At 43.4% G+C, this 27,962-nt stretch overlaps 3 protein-coding genes across 4 annotated transcripts; 2 read left to right on the plus strand and 1 right to left on the minus strand.

Annotated features, from left to right (window-relative positions):
* The first annotated feature begins 292 nt into the window (after positions 1-292).
* cs (citrate synthase) lies at positions 293-9,408 on the plus strand. The gene is made up of 11 exons (XM_040194139.2): positions 293-624; positions 2,530-2,580; positions 2,842-2,949; positions 3,655-3,720; positions 4,705-4,836; positions 5,230-5,418; positions 5,561-5,760; positions 6,348-6,477; positions 6,617-6,718; positions 7,148-7,357; positions 7,448-9,408. The coding sequence occupies exons 1-11, from the start codon at positions 574-576 to the stop codon at positions 7,616-7,618; spliced, it is 1,410 nt and encodes a 469-aa protein (XP_040050073.2). The 5' UTR covers positions 293-573; the 3' UTR covers positions 7,619-9,408.
* A 498-nt stretch (positions 9,409-9,906) lies between these two features.
* coq10a (coenzyme Q10A) lies at positions 9,907-15,246 on the minus strand. 2 transcript variants are annotated; one of them, XM_078090056.1, is made up of 6 exons: positions 14,346-14,683; positions 13,994-14,190; positions 13,070-13,222; positions 12,782-12,974; positions 12,453-12,554; positions 9,907-12,095 (listed from the first exon to the last, which is right to left on the minus strand). In XM_078090056.1, the coding sequence occupies exons 2-6, from the start codon at positions 14,128-14,130 to the stop codon at positions 11,928-11,930; spliced, it is 753 nt and encodes a 250-aa protein (XP_077946182.1). In that variant the 5' UTR covers positions 14,131-14,190; positions 14,346-14,683; the 3' UTR covers positions 9,907-11,927. The 2 variants fall into 2 exon arrangements, with proteins under 2 accessions (XP_077946182.1, XP_040050075.2); XM_040194141.2 differs by having other exon boundaries at positions 13,994-15,246.
* Positions 14,990-27,301, plus strand: ankrd52a (ankyrin repeat domain 52a). The gene is made up of 28 exons (XM_040194137.2): positions 14,990-15,498; positions 16,023-16,106; positions 16,232-16,310; positions 16,509-16,579; positions 16,786-16,986; positions 17,070-17,157; positions 17,413-17,555; positions 17,769-17,981; positions 18,492-18,570; positions 18,659-18,773; positions 19,126-19,208; positions 19,310-19,427; positions 19,541-19,609; positions 19,707-19,847; positions 20,112-20,174; positions 21,035-21,146; positions 21,487-21,558; positions 21,662-21,863; positions 21,983-22,070; positions 22,189-22,306; positions 22,814-23,033; positions 23,134-23,221; positions 23,332-23,415; positions 23,843-23,988; positions 24,097-24,179; positions 24,266-24,348; positions 24,525-24,616; positions 24,953-27,301. The coding sequence occupies exons 1-28, from the start codon at positions 15,472-15,474 to the stop codon at positions 25,222-25,224; spliced, it is 3,234 nt and encodes a 1,077-aa protein (XP_040050071.2). The 5' UTR covers positions 14,990-15,471; the 3' UTR covers positions 25,225-27,301.
* Positions 27,302-27,962: the final 661 nt, after the last annotated feature.

Raw genomic sequence — 27,962 nt, forward strand, 5'->3', positions numbered from 1 at the left:
TAACATTATTTTTTAGTATAATTGAATTCAGAAAACCAAATATCTTTGTTGAACGTGCCCCATTGATATTGATTACTACATTTTCAACAGCAAAGCTCAGAGTCTCTTGTATTGGAGCCACATACAGGACGCCCTTGAACCGTACCTACACATAGGCAGCACTAGTTTTGGTGTCGTGGAAGATCATCGTCACATTATCTAGGTTAAAGGTCGTTGCATGGGTAGCTTCAATAAGTATCGCTTTACTTTTTTTCAACTGGATAGGAAAGTGGAGAGACTTCATAAAACGTCCTTCTTGAACAGACCCCGAGTGCGCACACATCGTCATAGAAAGAGAAAGGGGCGTTATCCAATCAGCTTATACCTAAAAGCCGCCCAGCCAATCCAATAGCAATACGCTGTGGTGCCTGATTCAGCCCGTCGTCCAATCAACGTCCCTGCTACGTGCGGGCCCGAATCCCTCTTCAACCTTCTGCTTTCTGGAGGGGCACCTTCAACCAGCTCCGTGGTGCACTGGCAGCGGCTTCCTTAGTTTTAAAGAACGATTGGAAATAACTAATTGACACAGACACAATGTCTTTTCTCGCTGTCAGTAGGTTAGGCCCTAAACTCCTCAATGCAAAGGTGAGTGGACTTTGAACGGCGTGGATGCCACATTAGAAGTCAAAGTTGTCGATGCTATCTGCGAAAGCTAATGGCAAAGGTTTAGCCGGCCAGTGAGGTAATCGCAAGCTAGCTAGCTAGCTTAGCCGTACCAACCACATTGTGAAATGCTGTGGCTAATAGTTTCCTAAAACGGATTAAAGGCCTTTACGAGTTTCCTCGATCTCTAGATGTGTCTTGTATAGAGATTTTTTATAGCAATAACCTTTTTGAGTTGCTAGCGTGTGTCAACGTGCCTGTGGTTAGCCAACGTGCTACTCGGGCTGGCCTGATATAACGTTAGTCACCGCCTGTCTGAATAGTTTTTTTAAAACCAAACGTCAGCGACCAACGTTAGACCCCCTTTAAGTCGATGCGAACGTGTATCTGCTGTTAATAAGTAACTACTATTGTCGATTGGTTTCAGACACTCTGATTGAACTCCACTTAAGCTCTTGTTTCGTCTAACGCAACCCCGGTCGACCTTCAGCTTACGATATCAGACAATTATCTTTATCTCCACAACGTTAAAGTATCAAAACACCGTGTCGGGGGTCCCCGTGGTCTGGTGTGGATCCAGACGTCCCACTGCAGCATTTTAAATGCTTAATCTCAGTTGGCACGTTTTCTTTTTTTAAGCGTGTGATTAACTGATTTAATAATTAACCTGGTATGTCATGATGTTACCGGGACTCATGTGCTCAGGTCAGCCCCCTGTCACCCAATCACCGATAAAGGCAGTGGCAGTGGCCTCCCGTGCTGACTGTAACCTTCCGCCGACTGAAGCCTAGTGTCCAACTCTGCTGACCTCTGACACGGAATACTTGCTGTAGTATGATTCAGGTGTCCTCTCTTGACATAGGTGGAGGTGTCCTAGTCCTACTATCACTCTTGTAATTAGCGATATGCAGATATAACTGTCTCACACTTTTATCAGCTGTAATCTTTGCACAGAAGTGCGCTGCTTTGTAGTCGCACATGAATGTTTTGTATCTTTGAATTTATGAGGCAGATCACATGATTCATGCCCTGAGAGGAAGGACAGTAGTGTTTCAGTGTGGTGATGTCAACATGGTTTCTTGCCTCAGTTGATTGATATTTTTTGTTGAAAGTAATTTGTTTTTGCTTAGTGTGGTTCGTTTAGTTTACAGATGAGTTGCAGGGCTTTTAAATGGCTCATATTAAATGGGTTGACTCCTTCACCCTTCTGAGCTGCTGTAACCTTCCTCCCAGACAGGACGTGGGAGCGACAGAGTAAAACTGCTGCTGTATATTTAAGGCCCTGAGCTGTTACTGTAATCACCTTCTCTCTCAGCTGGATAGTATGTGTGAGTGCTGATTTGTGATCCTACCTTTTGTTTTTTGTGACTAGGAGATCTCATTGTGAAACTCCTCCCCTTTTCCCATTGATCATTTTTCCAAGCTGACAGGTGTCTTTTTCTTTTTTTTCGGTGGTGAGCAGAAGCAAGCTCAACTTGTTACTACTGCGCTTTCAATGACATTACTAGTGTCTCAACACTTCCATAAACGGGGCCTGTAGTTCTTGTTTTTAAACTTGTACGTCTCCCCATAGTCTTTTCCCAGTTCAAGCAACAGTCACAAGCTTCTATATAACTTAGAAAAATGTTTGATCTAAGTAATTATTTTATTAACAAAAGGCGTATGGAAATTGTTTATCTTGTTCTCCCTTTTTCTAAGTCACAATTCAGGTTTTAAGTACATTTCATTTAAATGCCTTCCAATCACAATACAGAAACTGATTTTGTACATTTTTTTTGGACACAAGTGGATTTATAGAAAACCGCTGCTCTAGCCTTTGTGTTTTTATTAGATTGTATGGTTGTGCTATTAATACTCAATCCTTTTATTTGGTGGTCTGATTCGCAGAATGCCACCAACTTCCTTGTGGCTGCCAGAAATGCCAGCGCATCAACAACTGTAAGTAGACTACGTCCACTGCAGGGGGGTCTGAGGCTTCAGATTATAACCTGGTTCTTATTCTGTAATGTAAGGGGCATTTGGAAAAGACACTTGAATAATTCTGAAACACGCTAACCTTTGTTAAGCCTACAGATTTTATTTAACTAAAATGTTTGTAACCCAAACCTATAACTAAAATGTTTGCACAAAGTCTTAAACCAGCTTACATTGAAGGAAAGTATTTCATTCTCAGTGGTTGGTGTCTTTTTTTCCTTACAGAATCTGAAGGATGTTCTAGCAGACCTCATCCCTAAGGAACAGACAAGGATCAAAAACTTTAAACAACAATATGGCAAAACCAACATAGGACAGATTTCAGTTGACATGGTGAGTGACTCCCGAGGAGTTTGCCGTTTAAACGTGACAATGAAGGAATGCGCATCTAGGCCGTCTACATTGATGTGGATTAGTCAAGGGCATGTTGGCGTCACTTAATCCGTCCTGGCCTTCATGGCCTTATTAACTGTCAGGTATCACTGTTGGATCGTCTTCCTCGGTCCACAATGGGAGGCTTTCCTGCGTCACTCAGACCCCTACTGCACATTGCTCCCATTATGTGTGCAAATACATGCACATCGGGGTACAATAGCCCTCACTCACTACACCTGTTACCTCTGGCTCGTTGCCATAGTGATTTTAGAATAATCTGACTGAAGACCTGGGCGTGTTCTATGAGTTATCCCCTGTGAAGTTGTGAGTCACCCGTTTTTACATTTTTGTCAGAGTGGAAGATGACTCAAATTTACGTAACCTTTGTGTCGTAATCTTTTTAAATGCTTTAATTGGGATTATTGTAGCTGCGTATGACACTAGTAATAAAGTACATTGATGTTCAAACCATTTAATTCTGTAACTAAGTAAACACACTGATCTTACTGATCAGGCCTGCACCCTCTACTCCGTTGGCCCAACATAGTACAGTGTATAGTACTCTTGGTATAGTCTTCTTACACTTTTACACTTGCCTTTGTTGAAACAAATATTATTTAATTAATAGATATATTAACTATATGCTTCTGTTTCCATCCACAGATCTATGGAGGTATGAGGGGGATGAAGGGTCTGGTGTACGAGACCTCTGTGTTGGATCCTGATGAGGTCAGTTTTCCTCAAAAGTGGCACAAAGCATTGTACAGGTTGTATAGTTTGGATGCCCTTGGCTTTTTGGGGCCAAGACCATTCTGTGATGAGGAGAAGTGCCTCCTCTGAAGGCACTTCTCTTGATTAGTTGTCTCAATTAAGCTGAGAGCTTTCATTTGTGGCTTTCAGTGGTAGCAGACATAGGCTACTTCCATATTGTGTTGAAATGCAAGCTGCATTGGTTCTTGCATTGATAGAAAATCATATTTGTGAAAAATATTTATTTTTCTCTTATAAAAAATTAGAGAAGGTAATTCATCTGATTTTCTTTAATTATCAAATAAAGTAGGAAGTGATTAGCAACCTCTGAGTAGCAAACTTTAGGAAATCGAGATGCATCGACGATCGTTTTATCAGTTTAGAATCGATAACCGGTTTAGAATCGAATCGTTGACCTCTGAATCGGAATCGAATCGTGAGGTGCCAAGAGATTCCCACCCCTACCGAACAAAGACAAAAAAAACGAAAAAACTGGATAAACAGTGAAATGAGTCACGTAGTGGAGGGTGGGGCGTAGGGGTTAACACTACGAGTTCTCCCACTGAGTCACCCGTTTTTATATTTTTGGTTTACTTAAACGTCCGTGTCAGTGAGTAGATGATGTGTCAGAGTAAGAAGATGACTCAAACTTGCGTGTTGTGTTGTAATCTTTAAAATACATTAGACGTTGATTATTGTAGCTGCATATTACACTAGTAATGATGTGCATTCGTGTCAAACCATTTCATTCTGTAACTGCACTACCTAAGCAATAGCTCCAGTCGCGAAACTAAACAAGATTGAGAGCTCGTCTTTTAAGGCCTGCCTCCAAAGCCATTCCCCCAAAATATTTGAGAACAATTACCGACTTTAACAGGCCACCACATAAAATTACACCTTCATTGGTGGCTCACTCGCTTCCGGATAATTTACCCATTTTGTCTTCGCTCCATCGACACAAAGGGCATCCGTTTCCGGGGCTACAGCATTCCAGAGTGCCAGGGGCTGCTGCCTAAAGCTCCAGGAGGCGAGGAGCCGCTGCCCGAAGGCCTCTTCTGGCTGCTGGTCACAGGACAGGTGCCCACCGAGGAGCAGGTGAGCGGAGCTTCAAAGATGATATAGATGATTGTGCCAGATTGTTAATGAGGGCGGGCAGTGCAGCTGTTCATTTTCTCCATCGGTCAGTGCCGGTATACATGGACACACACAGTTTTCCTGCAGAGTCATGAATATTAGATCAGTTCACAGAACATCAAGAACTTGATACTAGTGCCAACATGATTATTGTTGCCCTGGTGTGTGTGTGTGTGTGTGTGTGTGTGAAACACTGGGTAACACGCCTTCACCGTTTAGCCGGCCCCAACCTTTCACTATTCTACTCAGCCGTTTTAGCTGCACCTGTTCAGCTCAAATTGTATTCTTAACATGAGGTTCATAGAGCAGCGTGTTTAGGGTCCCACTCGTAATATGTGATCCTGTTCCTTCCAGGTGACCTGGGTGTCCAAAGAGTGGGCGAAGAGAGCAGCACTTCCCTCTCACGTCGTCACCATGCTGGATAACTTCCCCACCAACCTGCACCCCATGTCGCAGTTCAGTGCCGCAATCACAGCTCTGAACAGCGAGAGCAGCTTTGCGCGGGCCTACTCTGAGGGAGTCCATAAGTCCAAGTACTGGGAGGTGAGTTCTTTTCTACACTCGTACAGGAAATCTCCTCTTTGAGCGGCTGCACGACATGCACGTGGAAATGTCTGTTCGAAGTGAGATAATATTGACTCGTGAATTCTTTGACCTACGTCCCGTTTTGTGTTGGTTCCCATAGTTTGCTTATGAAGATTCCATGGACTTGATTGCCAAGCTGCCCTGCATTGCTGCCAAGATCTACCGCAACCTGTACCGCGAAGGCAGCAGCATCGGAGCCATCGACTCAAACCTGGACTGGTCCCACAACTTTAGCAACATGCTGGGCTACAGCGATGCCCAGTTCACTGAGCTAATGCGGCTCTACCTCACCATCCACAGGTGCACCTTCCAGCAATCCTTTCAGAGTATGATGCAGCTTTGGTACTTGAAGGAGTAGGGAGTGATGGAGCACTCTGGATGTACTTGAATGACATTTGATAAAGCCAAGAGAGCTAGGCTCTAAAAACATCTCAATTTGGACCATTAAACACTGTTCAGATAACCTCAATAACTCAAGGCACCTCACACCAAAGTAAGACTGGTCTCGTTTGGCCATTTACGCTGACGTTTGTGTGGAGCTGCCTCTACTGCTTTCCTGCTTTGGCCGGCACTCGTGCGAGTTCAAGGATGTAGAGCCATAAATACTGGCGTCATTGGATGTTGCACAATCTGTACTTTGTTATGGCATCACACCTATGTACCAAACACAACGTGCCATCTAAGGTGAATGCATTTCACATTTAAACTGCACATGAACGAGTTTCATTAAGACGCCGGGGTTCCCATTTCATCTGACAAATAGTTTGTCCCTTTCTGTTCACTGTCTGTTTAATCTCAGACAAAATGTCACTCATGAGAATCATTGAGCGAACATGTTTTTTTGCATTTTTATTTGAATGCTTTCCTTTTATTTTGTGATGTCGCAGTGACCACGAAGGAGGCAACGTCAGCGCACACACCAGCCACCTGGTGGGCAGCGCTCTGTCCGACCCCTATCTGTCCTTCAGCGCCGCCATGAACGGTCTGGCTGGTCCTCTGCACGGCCTCGCTAATCAGGTTTGTACCACGCAAATCTGATCTGAACATTTGCCTTGTATGGAATGAATTACAAGCTGACGTAATATCAAAAAGTCAGTCAACAGTGTACAGTGTACTGTTAATTGAGTGTAATTGTTTAATATTCTGCATCTCACAGGAGGTGCTGGTGTGGCTGACAGCCCTGCAGAAGGAGTTGGGTGGAGAGGTGTCCGATGAGAAGATGAGGGATTACATCTGGAACACCCTCAAGTCTGGAAGGGTAAAGACGCCACCTCCTCTACCAATTCTCCAAGTATTGTAACGGGCTGCTATCTATTTGTGTTATGTACCACATCATTATGAACACATTTTTGCGTTTAATATTAAGTGGTTTTAGGATTGACATGGTCATATCTGCCACACTGCCAATCATTTAAGTGTTATTGGTCCACACCGAAGGCAATAGGGTTTCGCAGCCTGAGATGCACCTTTTAATACCCAAAGATTATAGACATCTGTTGTTGCATTCTGGCCAAGATTAAATCCTGCAACAGCAACTTGTACCAGATTTTTACAGAGTTATGACAAATCTGTTTTTGAAGATTACCAACCCTTCCTTTGCCACCCGAATGATTCTTCTAAAATGTTACGATGCCGAGTCGTCGCAGCACAGTTCAGAAGATGAGGGCCTGTGGTTTTTCCCTTGCAGGTTGTGCCGGGTTACGGCCATGCCGTCCTGAGGAAGACCGACCCCCGTTACACCTGTCAGCGCGAGTTTGCCCTGAAGCACTTGCCCAACGACCCCATGTTCAAGATGGTTGCCCAGCTCTATAAGATCGTGCCCAACGTGCTGCTGGAGCAGGGCAAGGCCAAGAACCCCTGGCCCAATGTAGACGCCCACAGCGGAGTGCTGTTGCAGGTGAGCGGCGTGTGCTGATCACGCATCAGTCTGCCTACGGTGGCCACCGACGGCCCTGACTCCCTCCCTCTCTCTTTCATCTGTCTGCAGTACTACGGGATGAGCGAGATGAATTACTACACTGTGCTGTTCGGCGTGTCCCGGGCCCTCGGCGTGCTGGCCCAGCTGGTGTGGAGTAGAGCCCTGGGCTTCCCCTTGGAGCGCCCCAAGTCCATGAGCACAGATGGACTGATGACACTGGTGGGAGCCAAGTCAGGCTGAAGGAGCACCTGAAAAGAGCCGGGGGTCAGTGTGGGAGGAAGGGGGCAACATCAAAAGGCAGGCATAAGTGGTTCACCCCCCCCCCGACCACACACACACACACACACACACACACCACCCCCTCCCCCCTGTCATTTCCAACCCCAGGGATTCAATGGGTTTCAAAGAGACAGTACGCTTTTAATGTCATTTCACACAAGAAGGGCCTTGTTTTTTTTAACCGTCTCACCATTTAGTGTTTAGTTAAAAAGACGGTTTTTCCCTTTTAAGGTCTCCAAAACTCGTAAGTGTAACCAATGCTAGGCTCAAAACTATGTCCCATTATATGTCTGCTAGCATCCCCTGTGAACTGCCTGTGTGTGTCACTGGGTGCTGGGTCTGAACTATGACTAGGCAGTGGCATTCAAAGGGAATTGTGGAGGTGATCAACACTTACTTTTGCGTTTGTTAAAAGATCTAAAGTTAAGTACCTAACTCGACCTTTTGCTGCTTTTGGCAAATGCAGTGACTCTTTTTTTTTGAACATATCCTAAAGCTAAAGACCCTCTTCCTGCAATACAGGCGCCCCACCTAGTTTCCTCTATGCAATGTTCCCAGATGTCATCCCTCCCAGTCATCCATGTGTTTCACTCCCATTTATGAACACTCCAGTTGACAAATTAAGGTCCCCAGCAATAAAATGACCACGCTGTTAAGAGAGATAAGATTGTGAAAATCTGTTAAAAGATACTGCCCCTTTAAATCGTTGATCCCTCCTTTTTCTCCAACTTGTAGTTCTTATGTTTCTTTTACTAGCGACCTGTATTGGCTCTATGATCAAAATAACTGTCGTCTATATAGAAATGATTATTCTTTGTTAATATGCTTTCCTGTTTTTAATGTTTCTCTACTCGAAAGGTCTTCTGAATGGTAGAGAATAAAGAATGTACAGTAAAGATTTGTGCAAAGGGTGTTCTATTTGGCAGCCTGTGATAAATCCTTAAGAGCAAGCTTGAATATGTAAGTGGGAGGGGGCTTTGTATTTGTAAAGATCCTGTCTTATTTGAGTGTGTTTGACTTTATCCCCACAGGAGAGCGCTTTAAACATCAACTACTCCAAAATGAGCACTTGCTTGATTAGATTTCCTAATTTTTAGTTGTAGGGACCCGTCCCCCCGCCCCACAGGTTGATTGTGTCCCTTTTTACAGAGCTTCTTTGGTGTTGACAATGTATAAAACGATAATCTTTGGGTCTGATCTTGTGGTTTTATTTATACGTTGTGTACATAGGTATATATATATATAAATAGCTTGAATGTATGAGCTCTGTGCGACCACTTGCTTGTTATTACCACAATGATTACCAACAATGTAGTATCCAGTCTCACATTGTGATCATGAACAAAGGAAAACTGCAGCTATCTTGTACATACATGATCTCTTGCTTTGCGCTGTGGGCTTAGTTGGTGCTGTTTCTCCAGGCGTCTCACTTGCATAGTTCAAGCTTGCTCTCAGGTTCTGGGTTTGCCAACACTCCATTTCTGTGTAGTTTAAGTTATTCCATCCCACTCCCCCCCCCCCTCCACACAAAGTACTTCACGCGTATGAATCTCTGCTTCCATCTTCTTTCAGGCATGTTTGTTTTTGTTGTGTTGTTCAGCAGATAAGGTTATTTTGATCATAGAGAACTGGTTGTATGATAACTGGGGTTATTCGTCGCAGGTGGATCAGAGAAACACTTTGGGGTTGGATGTGTCATAAGGGCAAGATAAACTTGAGGCAAACTCAATAAAAAGAAACGTTTTTATTAACATTTCTTGCATCTCATTTTCTTAGTTTAAAAAAAAAAAGGGCCTGTAGAGTAATTGCAATAGACTCTTATCTGGTTTGGGGTCAGTGTTTTGCCCTTCATGTCTAAACATAGACACTTTGCGTCACAACAGAAGCGCTCAAAGGTTAGATGGTTGCATTTTTTAAACAATCCTTTGAATACCCAGAGACATCAATGTTCCTGTAATGCCCTTAGCCCTATTTTTTTCTTCCTCTGTGACAAGATGATTGACTATGCCCGAGTTTAAATAAATACAATTGACATTAAGAAAGAAGATCGAGGTTACAAATTCCCAGCTCCTATGCACTGTTATTAATAACTGCCCCAAATACCACCACCGCCCTCCCGCTCTGGTTTCTTGTGCCGGTCAGCTGCCTTTTTGGAGCGCCACGTTGCCCTCTGACATCACACCATTCGGTTAAAGTTCAGCGGCGCTGCATTTAAATGTCTTTTACTCTGCAAATTACAACACTGCAAACAAATTCCACTTTTTTATTGAAATAAAGCTCTGAAATACACACAGTATTTACAAGAAGACTTAAGCTTGTCGATGAAAAGGTGCAAGGTTAATGAACGCAAAATATATTCTGTTGGGAGCAACTCTCCAGCCAGTGGTGAGGTGTGTCCATCATTGTGTACATAGCGGACTGCTGCTGTAGTGATGCTCATTCACACAACTGCTTTTACTCTGGGGCTGGAGAACTGAGGGGATTACATATATTATGTAAATGTGATTTATGATTATTTAATTTACACAGTATTGCCAACTACAATACAGTAATATAGAACATGTCCAGCAAAAAGAAAAGTGCACTTTTACATTATGCCACATTGGACAATGAGAACCACAACTAATATACCTAATACGGTCCAAAATAATTGATCTATAAAGACATAAGCACCAATATCTTTTGAAAAGTTGGACTGATTTAACATTCTTTGTGCATTGATTAATTATCCTTCATTTCCAATCACCGTGACAACAAAACACGTTAGCCTTCGAACAAATACAGCTTTGAAAATATCCCTATTGAGGTATGAGATGTGGACATAACGCACTGCCTATTACGAGGAAGGTCACACACACACACACACACACTTATCCGTTGACATTTTGCAACTTGAACACGGTCAACTCTTAAAACGGCAGATGCAGTCGAGGTACTTTAGAATAAAGCCTTACATATGAAATAGAAATACTAAAAAGTCAAGCATAAATGCAACATGTAGATGCTGTTTTTGGCTCGATGCATAATATTTGCACGTGGAACTCAACTTCCCCGCAAAATAACCATGAAAGCAATAGACAGTGATAAATGATCTAGAATGTTTTATTCTGCAGCCCAGACGGATTTAATATACATGATGGAAATGGAACATCATGCTGATGACCTTTAGTGAACTGTGAAGTACAAAGAGACTAACTTTAACAGCAGGAGTTATATATTAATCTTGACACAGCAGGTTTTAATTAATTGAATCATGTCCAAGTTTTGAAGCAGATCATTTAGAGAACCTGGAAAAGATTTGTAATCCCATATGGAGTATTTCAGTCGTCTTCAGTTTATCACATGTACTTGTTGGTACAAAGTTAAGATTTCCCTCCCTCTGTTAGTCAACAAATAGTTACTTGTTATTGGCTGTAAAATAAGGCAGTTGACCGCGGAAGTTTAAATGTTCAAAAACACCATTTTCACAGCACATCAACATCCAAATTAACGCAAAATGTCCCAAACCAAAAAGTAAATAGAGGCCAAAGCGGACTAATGAAGAAGTTACTTTTCCCCATGAAAAATGTTGCCCTTTAATAACGTCACAACATTCCTTTGAACCCCAAGAAAACAGCAAGAATATGCAAATGAACTCTGAAGAATAAATTAAAAAGCATTAAATGAATAATTGTCTTGCTATCTAAATAATAGATAAAAACTTCACTTTGGAGGCAAAGATTACGGTATAAGGAGCGAAAGTTAACTGAAAAGAGAACACAGAGTGTATTTTGCGTCAGTGTAGCCTATATCTGAGATCACGATGAACGAGCCTTGATCCCTGGTGAGAGTAAAAGTCTTTGCCTGTTTCTAAGTAACAAAAAGCATGTTTTGTTCAGTGTCACTGTGCTTTCCATTTAAAAATAAAAGCCCTATAATAATAATAATAATAATAATAATAGTTGGTAACATGATGATGCAATGATTTACTGTTGCGTTCACACAAAGAAAGCTTGTAACTCTCATGGAAGTGAGGTGAAAGGGGGGTTCCTTCTGATAAACAAGCATCCTTTAAGTGGAGGAAATTTGACAGACTTACCACACAGAGGAGATAAACAAGAATGTGTTGATGCGGGAATTCCAATATAGAGCTTACTACAGTTGAATGTCTATGTGGCGCTGCAGACCTGAGGCGGCGGCAGAATAAGAAGCATCATGCAGGTTTGTGTCGATAAAGGGAATAAACAGTTGGTATGGTTTAAGGTCAGATGAGAACATAGAGCTCCTGAGATCACGTCTGATGCACCTCGTGAAACATCAGCTCTCGCGGGATACGAGTCTCTGGGCCGTAGAGCTTACCGGCCCGCCGCTCGAACGCCGCGACATTCTGCTTTACGACCTCGTCGAAGAACATGGTGGCTAACTGGGAGTGCAGCAAAGAGCGGAACTCAAAGGATATCTGTTAGACAGAAAAAAAATGATCTCTTTAGTATATGACACGGAGTAGGCATGCTGTAAAATGTGGCGAATATACAATAGTTTGAACGGCTATAGCTCAAACCCTTTGGGAAATATGTATTTGCTTTCTCGTACACTTCACTGATGTGAAGCTTCCACAAAAACAGTGAATTCCTGGTGTCTCGCCACGGAGAGGAGACCCCGGAAACAGCACATCCAGTCGAAAAACCCTAACGAGTCGTTTGGACATCTCCGGCCGGCTAGCTGGTTCCCTCAGCTAAGTAATTATCTGCTGATGTACCGTACAGACTTGAGAATGGTATTGAGCATCAAAGGAAGCCAGCTGCGGGCTACTTACAGAAAAGTCTACCGTGCAGGTGCGAGGGTAACCAGGAATACCAGGACTAAAGCGCCATATCGTCTCCAAGTGATTGAATAGCTTTCCATCCGTACACACCGCCTAAAATCCCCCAGAAAAAAAATCTCTGATTAGACATAGATATTAAGTAGCTGTTGGCATCACAAAAATGACCTGCTTAAACTAATAACTATTGTGTGTCTAAGACAGCTTTGCTTTTCGTCAAGTGCTAATATTTTAACATAGTTGCATTCACATAGTAGCCCTATAGAATATACATAATCCATAGACATGCTGGGTATACAATGATTTACAGAACTGACACTTACTTTGACTAGATGGGGCCGGACACAGGTGATCATAGACGTGTATCTTTCCACCACTGGAGGAAATCCGACCTCAATTTGGGCTTTGGAGTGGCCTGCTCTTTTCATGATGGTCTGGGACTTCTTACACCAGGGCACAAAGTGCTTGTATTCGTCAACATTGGCCACCACATCATGCATTTCCTGCATAGAAAAGCTGAGAAAAAACACATTGGACGGTTGAGGTTTTAAAAAAAAGGAAGAAAAAACAACACAAAAGTGAGTTATTTGTCGCACATATTGGAGAATTACCCAAGTATCCTACGCTCGGAGTACTCCTTCCTTTTGTTGGTGAAACTGATGAAGTTTCGGCTGTGAGGAGGAGCAGCTGTCATTGTGTCCCAGTCTTGAAGGCAAAGCACTTTGGGAGTTCTTGTCATCAAAATGCCGCATGACGACAAGTGTCTAAAAAAGGTAAGCGAAAGATTTTTCTGTGAGCCACATTCTGGAAAAGAGTGCCACCTGCGACAGGCACAGTCCACAACATGACAGTATGGTCCCTTTACCAGATGCTAAGGGCAATGACAACACACAATAGGGTCAACCAGGAGGTGGTGGAAGCTTTCGGTGTGCTGGTATTTTCTGAGTTGGGCCTCTTGTGTGGATAGTAAAACGCAATGTCATTTGACAACCACCACCTACTAGATGTTCCAGTAGGTAATCTGTACATTCTAAGAAAATGTGTCATGACTATTGCATCACTACTTACTGAGAATAGCGATACTGCCTTCAGAATATCCCGAAATTATCATTAGTTGCTTTTGCATTAATACTGCTGCCATAGATAAAGACTTCTTTTGTTGTTTGTACTTAAAATTAAAATAAATCTTACATTACTCAAATCTTGTAACACACAAGTTTACAAGTGTCCAACTCTACAACCACACAACATATAGCTAGCGAACGTTAACTAGGTTTAGGTGTTACGTAATAGAATACGTAATGTTATGTAATAGGAATTATCAAGCATGAACTGGGAGACCTCCTAGGAATCCCAGTGCTTGCCATAATTAAGAATGGCCTAACTTTAAAGAAAACATACATACAACCCCGACAAAGTTAATTTAACGTTAACTTGGCTTGTAATCTCTCCACTCTTCGATGCTAAAGATTGCTAGCTAGCTAACTGACTGACTGAGCTTGGTACGACCCGCTGAGTTTCCGCGGCAAGCTTACCTAATGTTCTGTCGCAGGCATCCTCTAAGCACCCCTGGGCGACACGAGCGAGGTGTGCCCACGCAGGCGACGTGGAGGAGGTCACTGAATGTCCGTACGCCCATGGGTAACCGCCGGGCACCGGCCGTGGCTGCCATCAAGTCAGCCACTCAGTTTAACGAGCACAGATCCTGGGTCCGAGAAGCTGAGCAATGGGTCTGGTCGAAAAAGACCAAGGCAGAAGGCTTCAAATGTCCGCTTCAAACACCCTGCGTAGTACGGGTGTATTAGCGCCAACGTAGCTATACTAAGTTACTATTACTAATGCCCCGAATAACTGGTTGGCGTTTACCGGCTGGTTGTGTGAGGTCACCTCAGCAACGTCTCCAGCCGCTTTTAGAGCTGTCAGCGTAACCAACGGCAGCTTCCTTAACGTCCGTTAGCTGCTAACGTTAGCCACGTTAGCCAACGTTCGCTAGCAATGTTTCATAACGAGCCCGAGTGGCTAAACGCGACCGACACCCGCGTCCCTCTGGGTTTTTTTCCAGCAATAGTCACATCACTACGCACTTAGAGTTATAAACGTTCAATACAATATAATCTGTGGGTCTGGTTTCGGTTGCAAATAGTGCTAAATAACTCCCAGCTGTGAACGACCTTCTGCGGCGAAATGAAACGCCGGTCTGGTCTGCTGATCTCCTGTTGAGCCAAACGAGCCTGGCTCGAAATGCTGCCTCCCACTGTGTTGGAGGGTCATGTTTTAATGGGATTTAAGGTGTGTATTTAACGTCAAATCATGTTAAACATATACACTCCAAACCATAATTTCATTAATGAATTTATAAATCGATTCTAGCAATACCCAATATATGTACTTTTTTTCTTTTTTTCAAACGTTAAAAAAGTGTTCTATTCAGAAAGGTAATGCGAAGTATTACCATAATTGATAATATCATCAATGATTATTATTAGACGACTATATTGACGACTATCATGGTGGTAGATCTCCATGACAACAGAGGCGAAGGGCATCTACAAAACAGATAGATAAAACGCGTCCAAATTATTTTCTCAAAAATCACCAACAAAATATGATCCGTAGCAACCGGGTTTCAGAGCTTCGACTACAGTCTTTGCTGTGCCGAACCAGCCGACCCTAAACGTTTCGCTTGACCTCGCAGACGGACCAGACGTCAGTGCCCTCCATGTTGTAACCTCCGTTCTGTGTTAAAAAGGACCGCTGCTGCCTTTCGCACGATGGCGCCATTGCTCTCAAGCGGGAGGAGACAGACCGCCACGCCTGTAGGCGGACCAGCACAGTCGTAGCCTGTATCGCAAAGCAGACATCGGATGCAGACAACAACAGTGACAGATCAAGACCGCATTTCTGTTTGTAACTAACTATGGGTGTAGTCTGAAAAGTGGATACAGTAGCGCACCGCAATATACCTCCAAGTTTTATCCTCATGAAGGAGCTCCGTCCTGGCTGAGTTTGGGAGATGGGAGTACATAACATTGCAGACCAGGTAACGACGAAAGAAAGCGCTCCCGTGTTTATGCTGTGGCGCAGTCTATTTGCTGGAGGAGCCCAGTTCATGTGCGCAGCTTGCTACGTCTTATCCGCGGAGCAGGTCGTTTCATTTATGGCTTCTTGGCCGTGCGTGCTTATTTAGGTGCATATCGCAACAATCACCGGTGATTTGCTATTCTGTTCGGCATACATACGTCAACACGAAGGCTGTTGCTGCTCATGTCTCGGCCCTTCTCTGGGCCGAGTAGCAGAATTAGCTACATAGCAGCTTTAGCTAGCTGACGTAAATCGATAGACAAGGGCCTGCAGGCCTCAGCCAGGGCTCAGTGTATTTCTTGGAAAGAAACAAGAATCGCATTCGGTACCCAACGCTACTGCGAATACAACATGTAACATCACGATATGCCATTAAGCCATTACACTCAATATGGCGCAGAGAAAATGTAACGAATCGTCGCTCCGAGTCAACGTTATGGTTGTGCTATCCTACGTAACTGAGCAGCTATTTCTGTTTTGCAGCCTCCTCTGGTACAGGCCATCTTCAATCGTAATGCTGAAGAAGTTCAACTATTATTGCACAAACAGGAGGATGTCAATGCACTGGTATGTATAATCTGTCCGCAGTTGCAATGCAAACGGGTTATCATAACGAAGGACTTTGGCCATGCTACCCATATCCTTGAAGATTGAATCTCATATTCCCTTTTTAATGGATTTAATCCCCACAGGACCAAGAGCGCCGCACACCACTTCATGCTGCTGCCTGTGTGGGTGACGTCCATATATTGGACCTCCTCATTGAATCAGGTGAGTGAACAGCTAAATGCATCAGTGATATTTGGCTTTGAGTTCATTTTGAGTCTTCTGCGTAAATACTGTGTGGTGCATGCTCAAATTCTTCTCAACCACTCCAACAAACATAACATTGCCAATTTACCATGCATTTTTTTTGTTTTGTTGTTGCTCATTCCACCTTCTAAATTGCGTTATTTTTTTGGTTGCCAGGTGCCACTGTAAATGCTAAAGACCATGTATGGTTGACACCGTTGCACCGGGCAGCTGCTTCCAGGAATGAGGTAACCAATAAACTTGTATCTTCTGCCAGGTGGCATAATCCTCTAATCCCAATATGTATTAACCCACAATGTCTTTATAACTTATTTACATGTATGCACCAAAATACTGTGCTGACTGGAGGAAATCTAGCAAACCGCAGATCCAAATATATGCTCTGAGCTCTTGTGATGGTTTCCTGCCCCCCCCCCCCCCCCCCCCCCCCCAGAGGGCAGTGGGTCTGCTGCTGAGGCGCGGAGCAGAGGCAAATGCGCGAGACAAGTTCTGGCAGACACCGCTGCATGTGGCTACTGCCAACCGGGCCACTCGCTGCGCAGAGGCCCTGCTGACCCAGCTGAGCAACCTGAACATGGCAGATCGCACTGGCAGAACGGCCTTGCACCACGCAGCTCAGAGCGGGTTCCAGGAGGCAAGTCATGCGTTATTGGCTCCCTATTTTGATATTTTTTTTCTCAAGAGCCTGTGTTTTCCTAAAAATTGTATTTATTGCAGATGGTGAAGCTACTGCTGAACAAAGGGGCCAACCTGAGTGCCATCGATAAGAAGGAAAGACAGCCCATCCACTGTGCTGCTTACTTGGGTAAGCAAGTTTCGCTCTCTTGCCAATTCTGCACACAGCGCACTTTTTCATAGTTGAATAGCGATAAAAGCTTCTATTGTTCATGGCATGTTTCACTCAAACAATGTCTGATCATGTCGCCAAGTAAAAGACACACAACAATCAGCGATTGACCACTCTGTTAGTGGCGTGATTGCTCTGAATCCTCCAATTTGAGTATGATTTGTGTTAAAGATAATGCTACATTGTTGTCTCCCTTTTTTGTGTTTCTCGTAGGGCATTCAGAGATTGTGAAGTTGCTGGTTTCCCGTAGTGCCGACAAGAGCTGCAAGGATAAGCAGGGATACACACCTCTCCATGCTGCAGCTGCAAGTGGTCACCTTGAAATTGTAAAGTACCTACTGAGGATGGGGACAGAGGTGAGCGATTTGGTTTATATGTAGTGATAAAGTTGTCATAAAACGCTTTTTATATTTAGCCAGATTACGCTGCATTGCTGTCTGCCCATTAACTGTCACATAGTTAAATTGATAGTCTTTTATTACCTGCTGAAATGTCCCACTATTTAATGATTTGTAGGACTCCTGCGTTTCAAGCACACTGACTTCTGGTGTTTTTTGTTTTGCCGTCAGATTGATGAGCCCAATTGCTTCGGAAACACTGCGCTTCATGTGGCTTGCTACACGGGACAGGAGGCCGTGGCTACTGAGCTGGTGAACCATGGAGCTAATGTTAATCAGCCAAACAAGTGCGGCTTCACCCCTCTGCACCTGGCTGCGGTCTCCACCAACGGTGCCCTCTGTCTGGAGTTGCTGGTCAACAACGGGGCAGATGTCAACCAGCAGGTATGAGATGTGTCTCAAATGGAAATGACATTTACTTTCCCTGCTGTTCATGACGTGTTGATAATGAAATGTTAAGATGTGGTACTGCACCACATGTCATGGTCATTGGTCATCGTCCTAGATTTTAAAGTCTATTTCAAAATAGGAGATTTAAAAAAAAAAATGTTAAAAAAGTGCTGTGCTGGAACATTGTATCTCACACGTATCAAGCTGCTGGAAATAAGAACATTTCCTTAACATGTGTTCAAGTGAGGCTGGTCTCATTTAAACTGTATCATATTCCTATGTGTGAATAGCCGACAGGGTGGAAGCTACTTTAATGTGCAGAAGCACAGAACTTGCATAGAACTTGTCAAAACATTCATGCTAAGTTGTAAGTTTGAGATGCTCCTTCGGGATCCTGGCCTCGATCCTTGATTGTAGCGGCTGTCTGAGGCTTGCTCCCAAAATCTGTGAATTGTAATTCCTACGAACTAAACTCAAGATAATGAATCATTCTTTTTTTATTAGAGCAAAGAAGGGAAGAGCCCCCTGCACATGGCAGCCATTCATGGACGCTTCACACGCTCTCAGATCCTCATCCAAAACGGTAAAGATGACTGTGCCGCCTGACTGATTTCTGAGATGTTTATCCCGAAGAGTCTTTAGCATAAACCCTCTTCCCTTGTTAACACCAGGTGGGGAAATTGATTGTGTGGATAAGTATGGCAATACTCCTCTCCACGTTGCTGCTAAGTACGGCCACGAACTGCTGATCAGCACTCTCATGACCAACGGAGCAGACACGGCCAGGTACAGGAAGAAGCCTCAAGTTGTGTTCCAGATGGGTTTAATTGTGCACAGTAAAGCCTTTATTACACATTAAGTATTGTTTGGCACCAATTAGGAAGTTTGTTATAAATAGGGTTACATGTAGAAATGCACCAATATATCCGATATTACACAAATTAACAAATGTATTGCTGCGTTAATTAAAAGTTTTACTTAAATTATAATTCCTGTTAATTCGATAGATTTTCTTATGTTTTAGATCTGCATTTAGATTAAATAACAAATTAGTAACTTAATTGCATCCTTCGTTTCCATTTTCCACAATGACTGTTTGGTGTGTAATATTCTGTTCGTGTGGTTTTGTCATTCCCAGGCGTGGAATCAGTGGAATGTTTCCCTTGCACTTAGCGGTGCTGTACGGGTTTTCAGACTGTTGTCGCAAGTTACTCTCCTCAGGTTCGTCTTCGTTCCACACATATTTGCAAACAAAATCTCCCTGCGTGAAATGCGCTTTGACGCCGTAGTTACCGACATCGTGTCACCTCATTACCCCACAGGTCAGCTGTACAGTATAGTTTCATCCATGAGTAAGGAGCATGTACTTTCCGCCGGGTTTGACATAAACACCCCTGACAACTTCGGAAGGACCTGTCTACACGCTGCTGCCTCCGGAGGGTAAGATGCTGTATCTGCTTTGTCGTGTTACAATGACCCATAATGTTGTGGTAGCACGTTTCATTTAATCCCTAACTTGATTTCCTTTTCCACGATCCTTTTTTCCTTTACAGAAATGTTGAATGTCTGAACTTGCTCTTGAGTAGCGGTACCGACTTGAATAAGAGGGACATAATGGGAAGGTGAGTTTCTCCTCCTCTGTGTTTAATGTGTTAACTTGGTGCTGCTGTGACAGTAATTAAAGTAACTATTCTGACTGATTGTTCTCTCCCTTTTTAGGACCCCGTTGCACTATGCGGCTGCTAATGGGAGGTACCAGTGCACTGTGACCCTGGTGAGCGCCGGCGCTGAGGTCAACGAACCTGACCAGACTGGCTGTACTCCCCTGCACTACTCTGCCGCCTCCCAAGCCTTCAGCAGGTTCTCTCTCCTTCTGTGTCAAACTGTCGTGCTGCAGCCCGGTCACGTGAAATTTAACCACAATCTTTCTCAGCTTTTTTGCTCATATGTCTACTGAATGTTTGATTTCCTAGTTGATTTGCATTCACTTTTGAGTATCATACATTTTCTGTTAGATAGCAGTCTAACCATCTCCACAACACGCTAAGAAATGGTTTTGCAATGATTTGTTATACTGAAATACAAGAAGGTTTATTGGATCATAGCATTTCTTATGATTTTCAGAGTTGATCGTCATTTTTCTGGGAACCATCAGAATGACGAGGATGAGGCGAAGGAGTCGTACTTGTGAGTTTGATTTCCTTCCTTCTTCACTGAAACCTGAAAAATGTGATCAGGGCTTAAAATTGAATAAACATAGAAAATTTGTTATTAGAAAATATTTGTTCCTAAAATTCACTCAACGGAATGGTTGTAAAGGCTCAGTATCGGTTGCCATGGAAACACAGTATCTTTTTCAACCGTTATTGCATTAACATTCATGCACACAGGCATCTATTTAAGGTACTTAAACATATTTATCCTGCAAAGCATACCCAACATACACATGATAAGTAGTATACATGTCACAATTTCATTCATAAATTGTAGGGCTGTCAATATTTAAAAAGATTTTAAAAAACGACAATTAATCTCTCATTTTAGAAAAGCCCGTATTTCTTCGAAGGACTAAATCTTATAAATGAACAAGTAACCACTTTAGAAAACGTGTATTTTAGACACTGTTTAGTTGTATTTTTTTTTTAAGCAAACGACTAAATACATTTGATCATCTCCAAGGCAGAATTCCACCGGGTGGAACATCTTGAACAAGCGACTCTTCCTGTTGTCCTCGTGCATTTTGCGCTCAACTCTCCTCCACAACATCATTTGACGGCTGTGTTTAAAGTGCCAACAATCTCTCGGCATTTAGCCAGAACGTTTCCCAAACGTTCTTTCAGTAATAGTAACTATAAGTAGTATATTTTTTAGCATTAATCCCGACCATAATGATTTGATAGATTATCGCGTTAATTTTGACAGCTATACTATATTATGTTTATGCAAGTTGCCATATAATTGCGTGCCAACAACTTTTTAAAGTTACTGATGGGACCCGCTCTATGCTTTATCCCCTCTCTGCACATTTTGGTCATCTCTAATTTCAGCTGCTTGGAGCATCTTTTGGACAACGGTGCCGATCCATCGATGGTCAACTCGAAGGGTTACAGTGCTGTTCACTATGCAGCTTACCATGGCAACAAACAGAACCTGGAGCTGGTGAGTTTTTATGTTTTTTTTTTATCTGAAATCATTTCACAAGTTTACTTTGCACATGTATTAATAACAACCCAAAATGTCCCATGTTAAATGTGCTCATGCTGGTATTCCACTTAAGCAGATGTAATAGATTTACAATTTACACAATTATTTTCTCCATAGAGTGAAATGTTTTTCCAGTCGTGTTGTTTAGCCAAATACCATTAATGAATGGGATCCTTTTTGTAGGCTGTGCATGATGAAAACACGTTCACGTGCAGCTTTCGATTTATATTTGTGTACGGTGCTTATTTATCTCCTCATCTAATTAAATAAAAAATCCAATTGGTCTATTTCTCAGCTCCTGGAGATGTCCTTTAATGCACTAGGAGACATAGAGAGCAGTATTCCAGTCAGTCCTCTGCATCTTGCTGTGAGTGTTTCTCACTTAATCAATTCTGGTTTAAACCGGTTATTGTCAACCTCTTCATGCTGACTACATGCAAAGTTGTGACCGGCCTCCTCTGCTCCCTCAGGCTGATAAGGGCCACTGGCAGGCGCTGCGCGTGCTGACAGAGACTGCAGCCTATGTGGACATGCAGGACGCCGCGGGGCGTTCTGTGCTCTACTTGGCTGCACAGAAAGGCTACGCCCGCTGCGTGGAGGTACTCTTGGCTCAGGGAGCCTCCTGTCTCCTCAATGACAACCGCCTCATGTGGACTCCGATTCATGTTGCAGGTATACAGAAGATTTCCCATGTAACGATATAGCTCACCGTTGCCAGCCTTAATGGTCACCATTTGTAAGTTACAGAGAACGGGTGTTTTAATTATCTCCCGTGGTGTCTTTCATACCAGCCTCCAACGGTCACTCAGACTGCCTGCGCATGATGATTGATTATGGGGAGGAAGGAGATCTCACCAATGTTGCAGACAAATTTGGCCAGTGAGTTGTTTTCTTTGAAAAGCACTGCTCCAGTTTGTATATTCAGCTATTCTAAACGGTTTAATCTCTAGAGCAAATCAAACCAATCCGCATAAATTGTTCCTTCTGTCCCCTCCAGGACCCCTTTGATGCTGGCTGTTCTGGGAGGTCACACTGACTGTGTCCACTACCTGTTGGAGAAGGATGCCTTGCCAGATGCCAAGGACAAGAGGGGTAGCACATCTTTGCACAGAGGGGTAGGTCGACAAACATGCTGCACCACATTGACTCATTCAAGACTTCGGTTGTGACTTTTAGGAATTTAAGGGAAGCGCTTTAAGGTGTCAATGGTGAAGTCATTAGTTAATTCCGGCTTTTAAATGTGAATCTATTTGAAAAAGTTCAGCTGGCATCCAGCAGTGGATTGATGTTTTAATCCCCATTTTTTTTTTTTTTAGTCTTACTCTCACAATCTGTCAAGCGGTCATTAAGATGAAAGCAACAGTGCTCAGGCAATTGGGTGGCTATTTGGGGTACTTTTTTCAAATGTGATCTATTAAATAACATTGAGACCGATCTAGGAAGGCAAGATCTCTGTCCAGGAAAGTAGCTTAAATCTTATACATGCTGCTGTGATCAAAAGGTGTAAGAGGAGGAAAGGATGTCCACAATTTATAATGTCTAACGTAATTGTTACTTTTCTCAGTCCAAGTTGTTTGTATCAATGGAGATGGTCTCATCTCCTTTTTCTGGTCTGTGTTCAGGCGGTGTTGGGCCACGATGACTGTGTGACAGCCCTGCTGGAGCACAAGGCGTCCGCACTGTGTCGGGACGTGCAGGGTAGGACACCGTTGCACTACGCCGCATCCAGAGGCCATACGGAGATCCTGGCCAGTATGGTGCAGGCCGCCATGGCAACAGACCACCAAGACAAACTGCTGGACAACAAACAATACACCCCGTTACACTGGGCTGCTTACAAAGGTTGGCTTGGTTTGATCGACTTCAAATGGTTAATCCCTAAATGTCGCAATGAGTCACTGTCACATCTGTTGTCTACAATGCTGGGTGTGTTTCTTCTTAGGGCATGAAGACTGTTTGGAGGTTTTACTTGAATTTAAAACATGTATCCATGAAGAGGGAAATCCTTTCACGCCCCTGCACTGTGCTCTGTGAGTATCCAGCTTGGGCTTTCGCCACATGTCTCATCATGTCAAAACTAATGTCTTTAAAGAAACCACACAACGAGTAGGTCTGGTTTTAACTCCGGTCTTGCTTTTAGGATGAATGGACACAGCGGTGCTGCAGAGAGGCTGCTGGAGTCTGCCGGAGTCCACATGATTAACACCAGAGATGCCAAAGGAAGGTGAGAATGCAGAAATGTCATCTTTTTTTAATGATAACGCAGGTCTAAGCACTATATAATGTGAAGGTATTAACGCTCGATTGATGGAGAAATGTCTATACGGTTGTGATGTAAAAACAACATAAGTCAGATATTTCAGTTTTAGTTGTAAACATTCAGAATGGGTCCCATTTTGTTGCTCGGTGCTGTGTATTTGAGTGACATCAGCGCAAATGAATATCATTCTGCAAAGCTTTTCAGACAGAATATTAATATAAGTCTAATCAGAAAGACACTAAATATAAAAGAAAAGATTATAGTGGAAAACCCTTCAAAAACAATCAAGTAATTTGCCGTGAAGGCCTCGCGTGTTGCACTGCCGCAGCCCCTGGAGCCATAGCACTGATCGTGGAGTAATTGTTTGGACTGTCTCTGTCTGCGCCCGTAGGACCCCACTGCACGCCGCTGCATTTGCGGAGGACGTGGCGGGACTTCAGCTGGTGCTCCGCCACGGTACCGAGATCAACGCAGTGGACAACAGTGGATGCTCCGCTCTAATGGTAGCTGCCGACAAGGGACACAGTGGCACCGTGGGTAAGTCTTTGACCCGTTATTCTTGTGGGTTTCTTATGTGCCGATACGTGGCACTGTTACTCGTCACACTCTGGTTAGTCTGAAATAACGGTCTTGCTTTCCCCTTAGCCATCCTCCTTCACCGGGCCAAGGCCGACCTGACACTGCTGGATGAGAACAACAATACTGCCCTGCACCTGGCCTGCAGCAAGGTCCAATAAGTATTAACACCTGAATGTAATGAGATACAACAAGTAGTATGTACACGTTTCATTTTTATTTTCGTTTTGTCCATCAGGCCCACGAGATGTGTGCCCTGCTGATTCTGGGGGAAATCCACAGTCCAACACTCATAAATGCCACCAACAGCGCTCTGCAAATGTGAGAAAGTTCGCAATACTTTCAAGCTATCTACAAGAAAAAGGGCATTTTAAAACTGTCGGCCATGTTTGTCATCTGTCTACATCCGCCCCTTAAAGACTTTGTCTTCTTAACCTGTTTTTATTGTAGTCAATCTGCCACCTGTTCCTCACACTCTTTCCCACATTCCCTTGCAGGCCCCTCCATCTTGCAGCACGTAACGGCCTGGCTACGGTGGTGCAGGCACTGCTGAGCAGAGGAGCCACTGTGCTGGCTGTGGATGAGGAAGGTGAGGCCTGTCGGCGCTTGGTTAGCCATTACAGCTCATCCAGGCCGATTAGATAAAGTGTTGCCTGAAAGGGAGTTGCGGTTTGGATATTTTTGTGTACGTTGAGCATGAGGGTTTTGTGATCATTTTCCACAACACAGCATGGTTTCAGATCGCCCAATTTGGGGCAGTAAACGGGCTCTAAACAGCACATTGACATATCACTTTTAACGCTTGGTGTTGCCAAAAGTGCAACAAACCCTTCATGCAAAGCACTTGCATCTGGAATTTTTTGAGAAAACGATTTGGTCGAGGAATCGTCGCCGGTCTGATGTGAATGTGTCATCTGTCCATCAGGCCATACCCCGGCCCTGGCCTGCGCTCCCAACAAGGACGTGGCTGACTGCCTGGCTCTGATCCTCTCTACCATGAAGCCTTTCCCCCAGCGGGACCCTTCCTCCAGCTCCTGCCCTTCTCCCACCGTCTCCCCCTCCACGGGTCTCAACTTGCTGAAGCACTGCGGCATCACCGCCGCCTGCGCCCCCTTGCCGAGCAACGGCCTCCACAACGGCTACGTCAAAGACCGGCACGGCGCGCCGGTTGGGCTGGACGGGTGTCTGTCTGAGTGAGGTCATCGTGGCCCCCCTCAGTCAGCTGCTATCACCATCATCACCACCAGGGGGGGGGGGGCTCCCTTTAACATGGCCCAGAGGACCAGGAGAGCACCCACCCACATGTCTGTTCTGTGTATGTGTGTGAGTGTGTCCGTGCGTGTGAGTGTTTGTTCTTCTCTTGAGGTGCAGTCAAACCTAATATGCAATTAGATTCCTCCATCTCCCGGTAGTGCTTGATATGTAGAGGCCGATTGTTCTACAAGGTCACTCGGATGAAGTGTGGCATCCAAAATAAACACTAGCAATCTGGCCATCTCTAAACCATTTAACCCTTTAAAGCCATGCCGACATAATTATACAACCGACATCTAAGAGCATGGAGATCTCTGCATCCTCACCTGTCTTTCTCTTCATATCACTCGATATATAAGTCATATCATGTTTAGTTGTGGTGACCTTGTAGAGGAACATACAGCCTTCCCAAAATAATGATCAAAGAGTTTGTTTATTTGTTCTTTTAAATTCTATTTTCTTTTTTTTTTCTTTTTAATTGTCCGTTAACCTAGAATTTTTATGAAGGAACCACACAAGGGAAAAATAGAAAACTTTGATTAAGAGTGCAATGCTTGTGTACTACAGTACAATCCGAAATTAGGAAAAAGGTCATAAAGATGTTATTTCCATAGTGTACTTTAAATGTACGGCCTAGAATTGTTTGGCATTTTAAACTAATTTGGTAATGCTGCTGAGCACGTTAGCACGTCTCCTTCCAAAGGAGAGCAATGTTCGGGTCAGCGTCGCAACATTGATTTGTTCTCGATGCTGACGTCGTGTTTTTAAAGATGCTAAATAAGTGTTTGTTAAGCTAGACGGTTTCGAAGCATATAACTTATGACCAAAGTTGATCAACACTATTATGGCTATAAATTATTTATTTGAGATGAACTGTACTGTATAGAGAAAGACAATAGATCTTGATATACCTCGTCAACTCGTTTAGCAGCTCCTTCATCTTCACCCAGGGTCCGTTGGCCTCTGGTTCTCTCTTTGGAGAACTACTGTAGGATAGGGACTGACTGAGGCCTTGTTTAGTTCTAGATGAAGGCTTTCCTAGTAATATCTGCCAACAACACCTCATCAAAGCTTCATATATCTGAGCACATAAATGAACAAGCCATTTCAATTTATTTCCCATCTATTTAACAGTGTTTTTTTGGGAAAGATTTCCAAATTCAGAAGGCCTAATTATTGAAAGGGAGCGATCAGTTTGGGTTTTTAGGCACTCGTGACGCTTTTTTTTTTGTTTTTTTTGTAGGTTGAAGCGGCCATCAGCTTTGTGGTTTTAACAAACTCACTAAAGGAGTATTTCTTGGAGCTGGTGAACTTAAACATCCATTAGCTCGTATCTCCACGTCTCGGTGGTCATCTCCGATCCATTTGAACAGCTAAAGAGTAATGTTTGCTATTTTTATTGGGCAGTTTTCAAGCAATATTTTCTTTTGGCCTTTTTTGGTTTAACGTTTTTGAATAGACAATCACTGTCACAAGGGCTTTTATTTCCCTGGAATGTGTTTTTTGATTATTGTTTTCGTTCCTTATTATTTCATGGAAAATTACCTAAAGACTAAACGAATGGCTCTGTGTGTGCCGGGGCATTTTACTGTCAGTGTCAACACAAATGCACTGGATTGCCTTTACGGCGTCTCATGAAATGCCTTTTTGACCCATGCCTTCTGTAACACATCATTTCAGTTGGATCGCATAATGGCAGAATAAGATGAGCCCTTAGAGCGACTATCTTTGCGCCCATTTGAGAGCAACAGCATTGAACCACAGTTGCACTCATAGTCTCTTTCGGAGGGGGAATTGCCCGGCGTATGTTCATATGTCCCCGGGATTATCAAGTGACCATGAAGTTGATATCCCTGATGAAGGCAGATGGGGCTTGGAGGGAAATGGAGAGGGATCTTTGCTTAGGCCAATACCTGTTGTTTAGATTTCAGGAATAGCAGAAATCCAAATATGTGCTTTTTTTTTGGTGTTCGTGTTATTGTCTCCTTCCATTTCTGGTACTAAAGATGATTGTATCGGACCACTAGAGCTGTTTGTGACTTTTAGATGTTCTATCTAATGCTACTTTGTCGGTTCTTATTTTATGTTGGGTTTTATAGACCATCTGCTGGTGGTTAAATTACACTGCGTTGGATTGTTGTCATCGGTGTGATTACGTCATATCCGCTGGTAATGAAGTGGCACAATTGCACACATTAGTGGACTGGCTGAGCGATGTGAACCTAGACTGGTAGATGTCGTTAAATACCCCTGCAAAAAATCTTGAATTTGACATAATTTACAAAAAATGGCAAAGTCCATTTCAGTACATTTATTTGTCAGTGTCATACTTTCATAGTTTGCATTTCAATTGACCTCCATAACTGACTGACATGAAATGGAGTGTCTGTAACTGGTGATCCCCGGCCTTTGTTCTCTCGAATTTCATGAGAAAACTACATTATTATTATGAACATTCGGGATAGGTACAAAAGGGTTTGTAATCTCAGGATCTGTGCTGAAATAGCAGCAGGCAGAATTTTGTTAATCCAATCAGATCTCAGCAGGATGGTTACGTCTACATTTTTTTTTTTTTTTCTTCTTTTGATGGGATGTTCCATAATTTAATTCCTTTTTAACCGTAATCCCACAGCACTTAATTAGATAGTCAAGAACGCACTTTAGTACATTCAGGTTCAAAG

Source organism: Gasterosteus aculeatus, chromosome 2 (assembly GCF_964276395.1).
Source record: "Gasterosteus aculeatus chromosome 2, fGasAcu3.hap1.1, whole genome shotgun sequence".
NCBI classification, from domain to species: Eukaryota; Metazoa; Chordata; class Actinopteri; order Perciformes; family Gasterosteidae; genus Gasterosteus; species Gasterosteus aculeatus.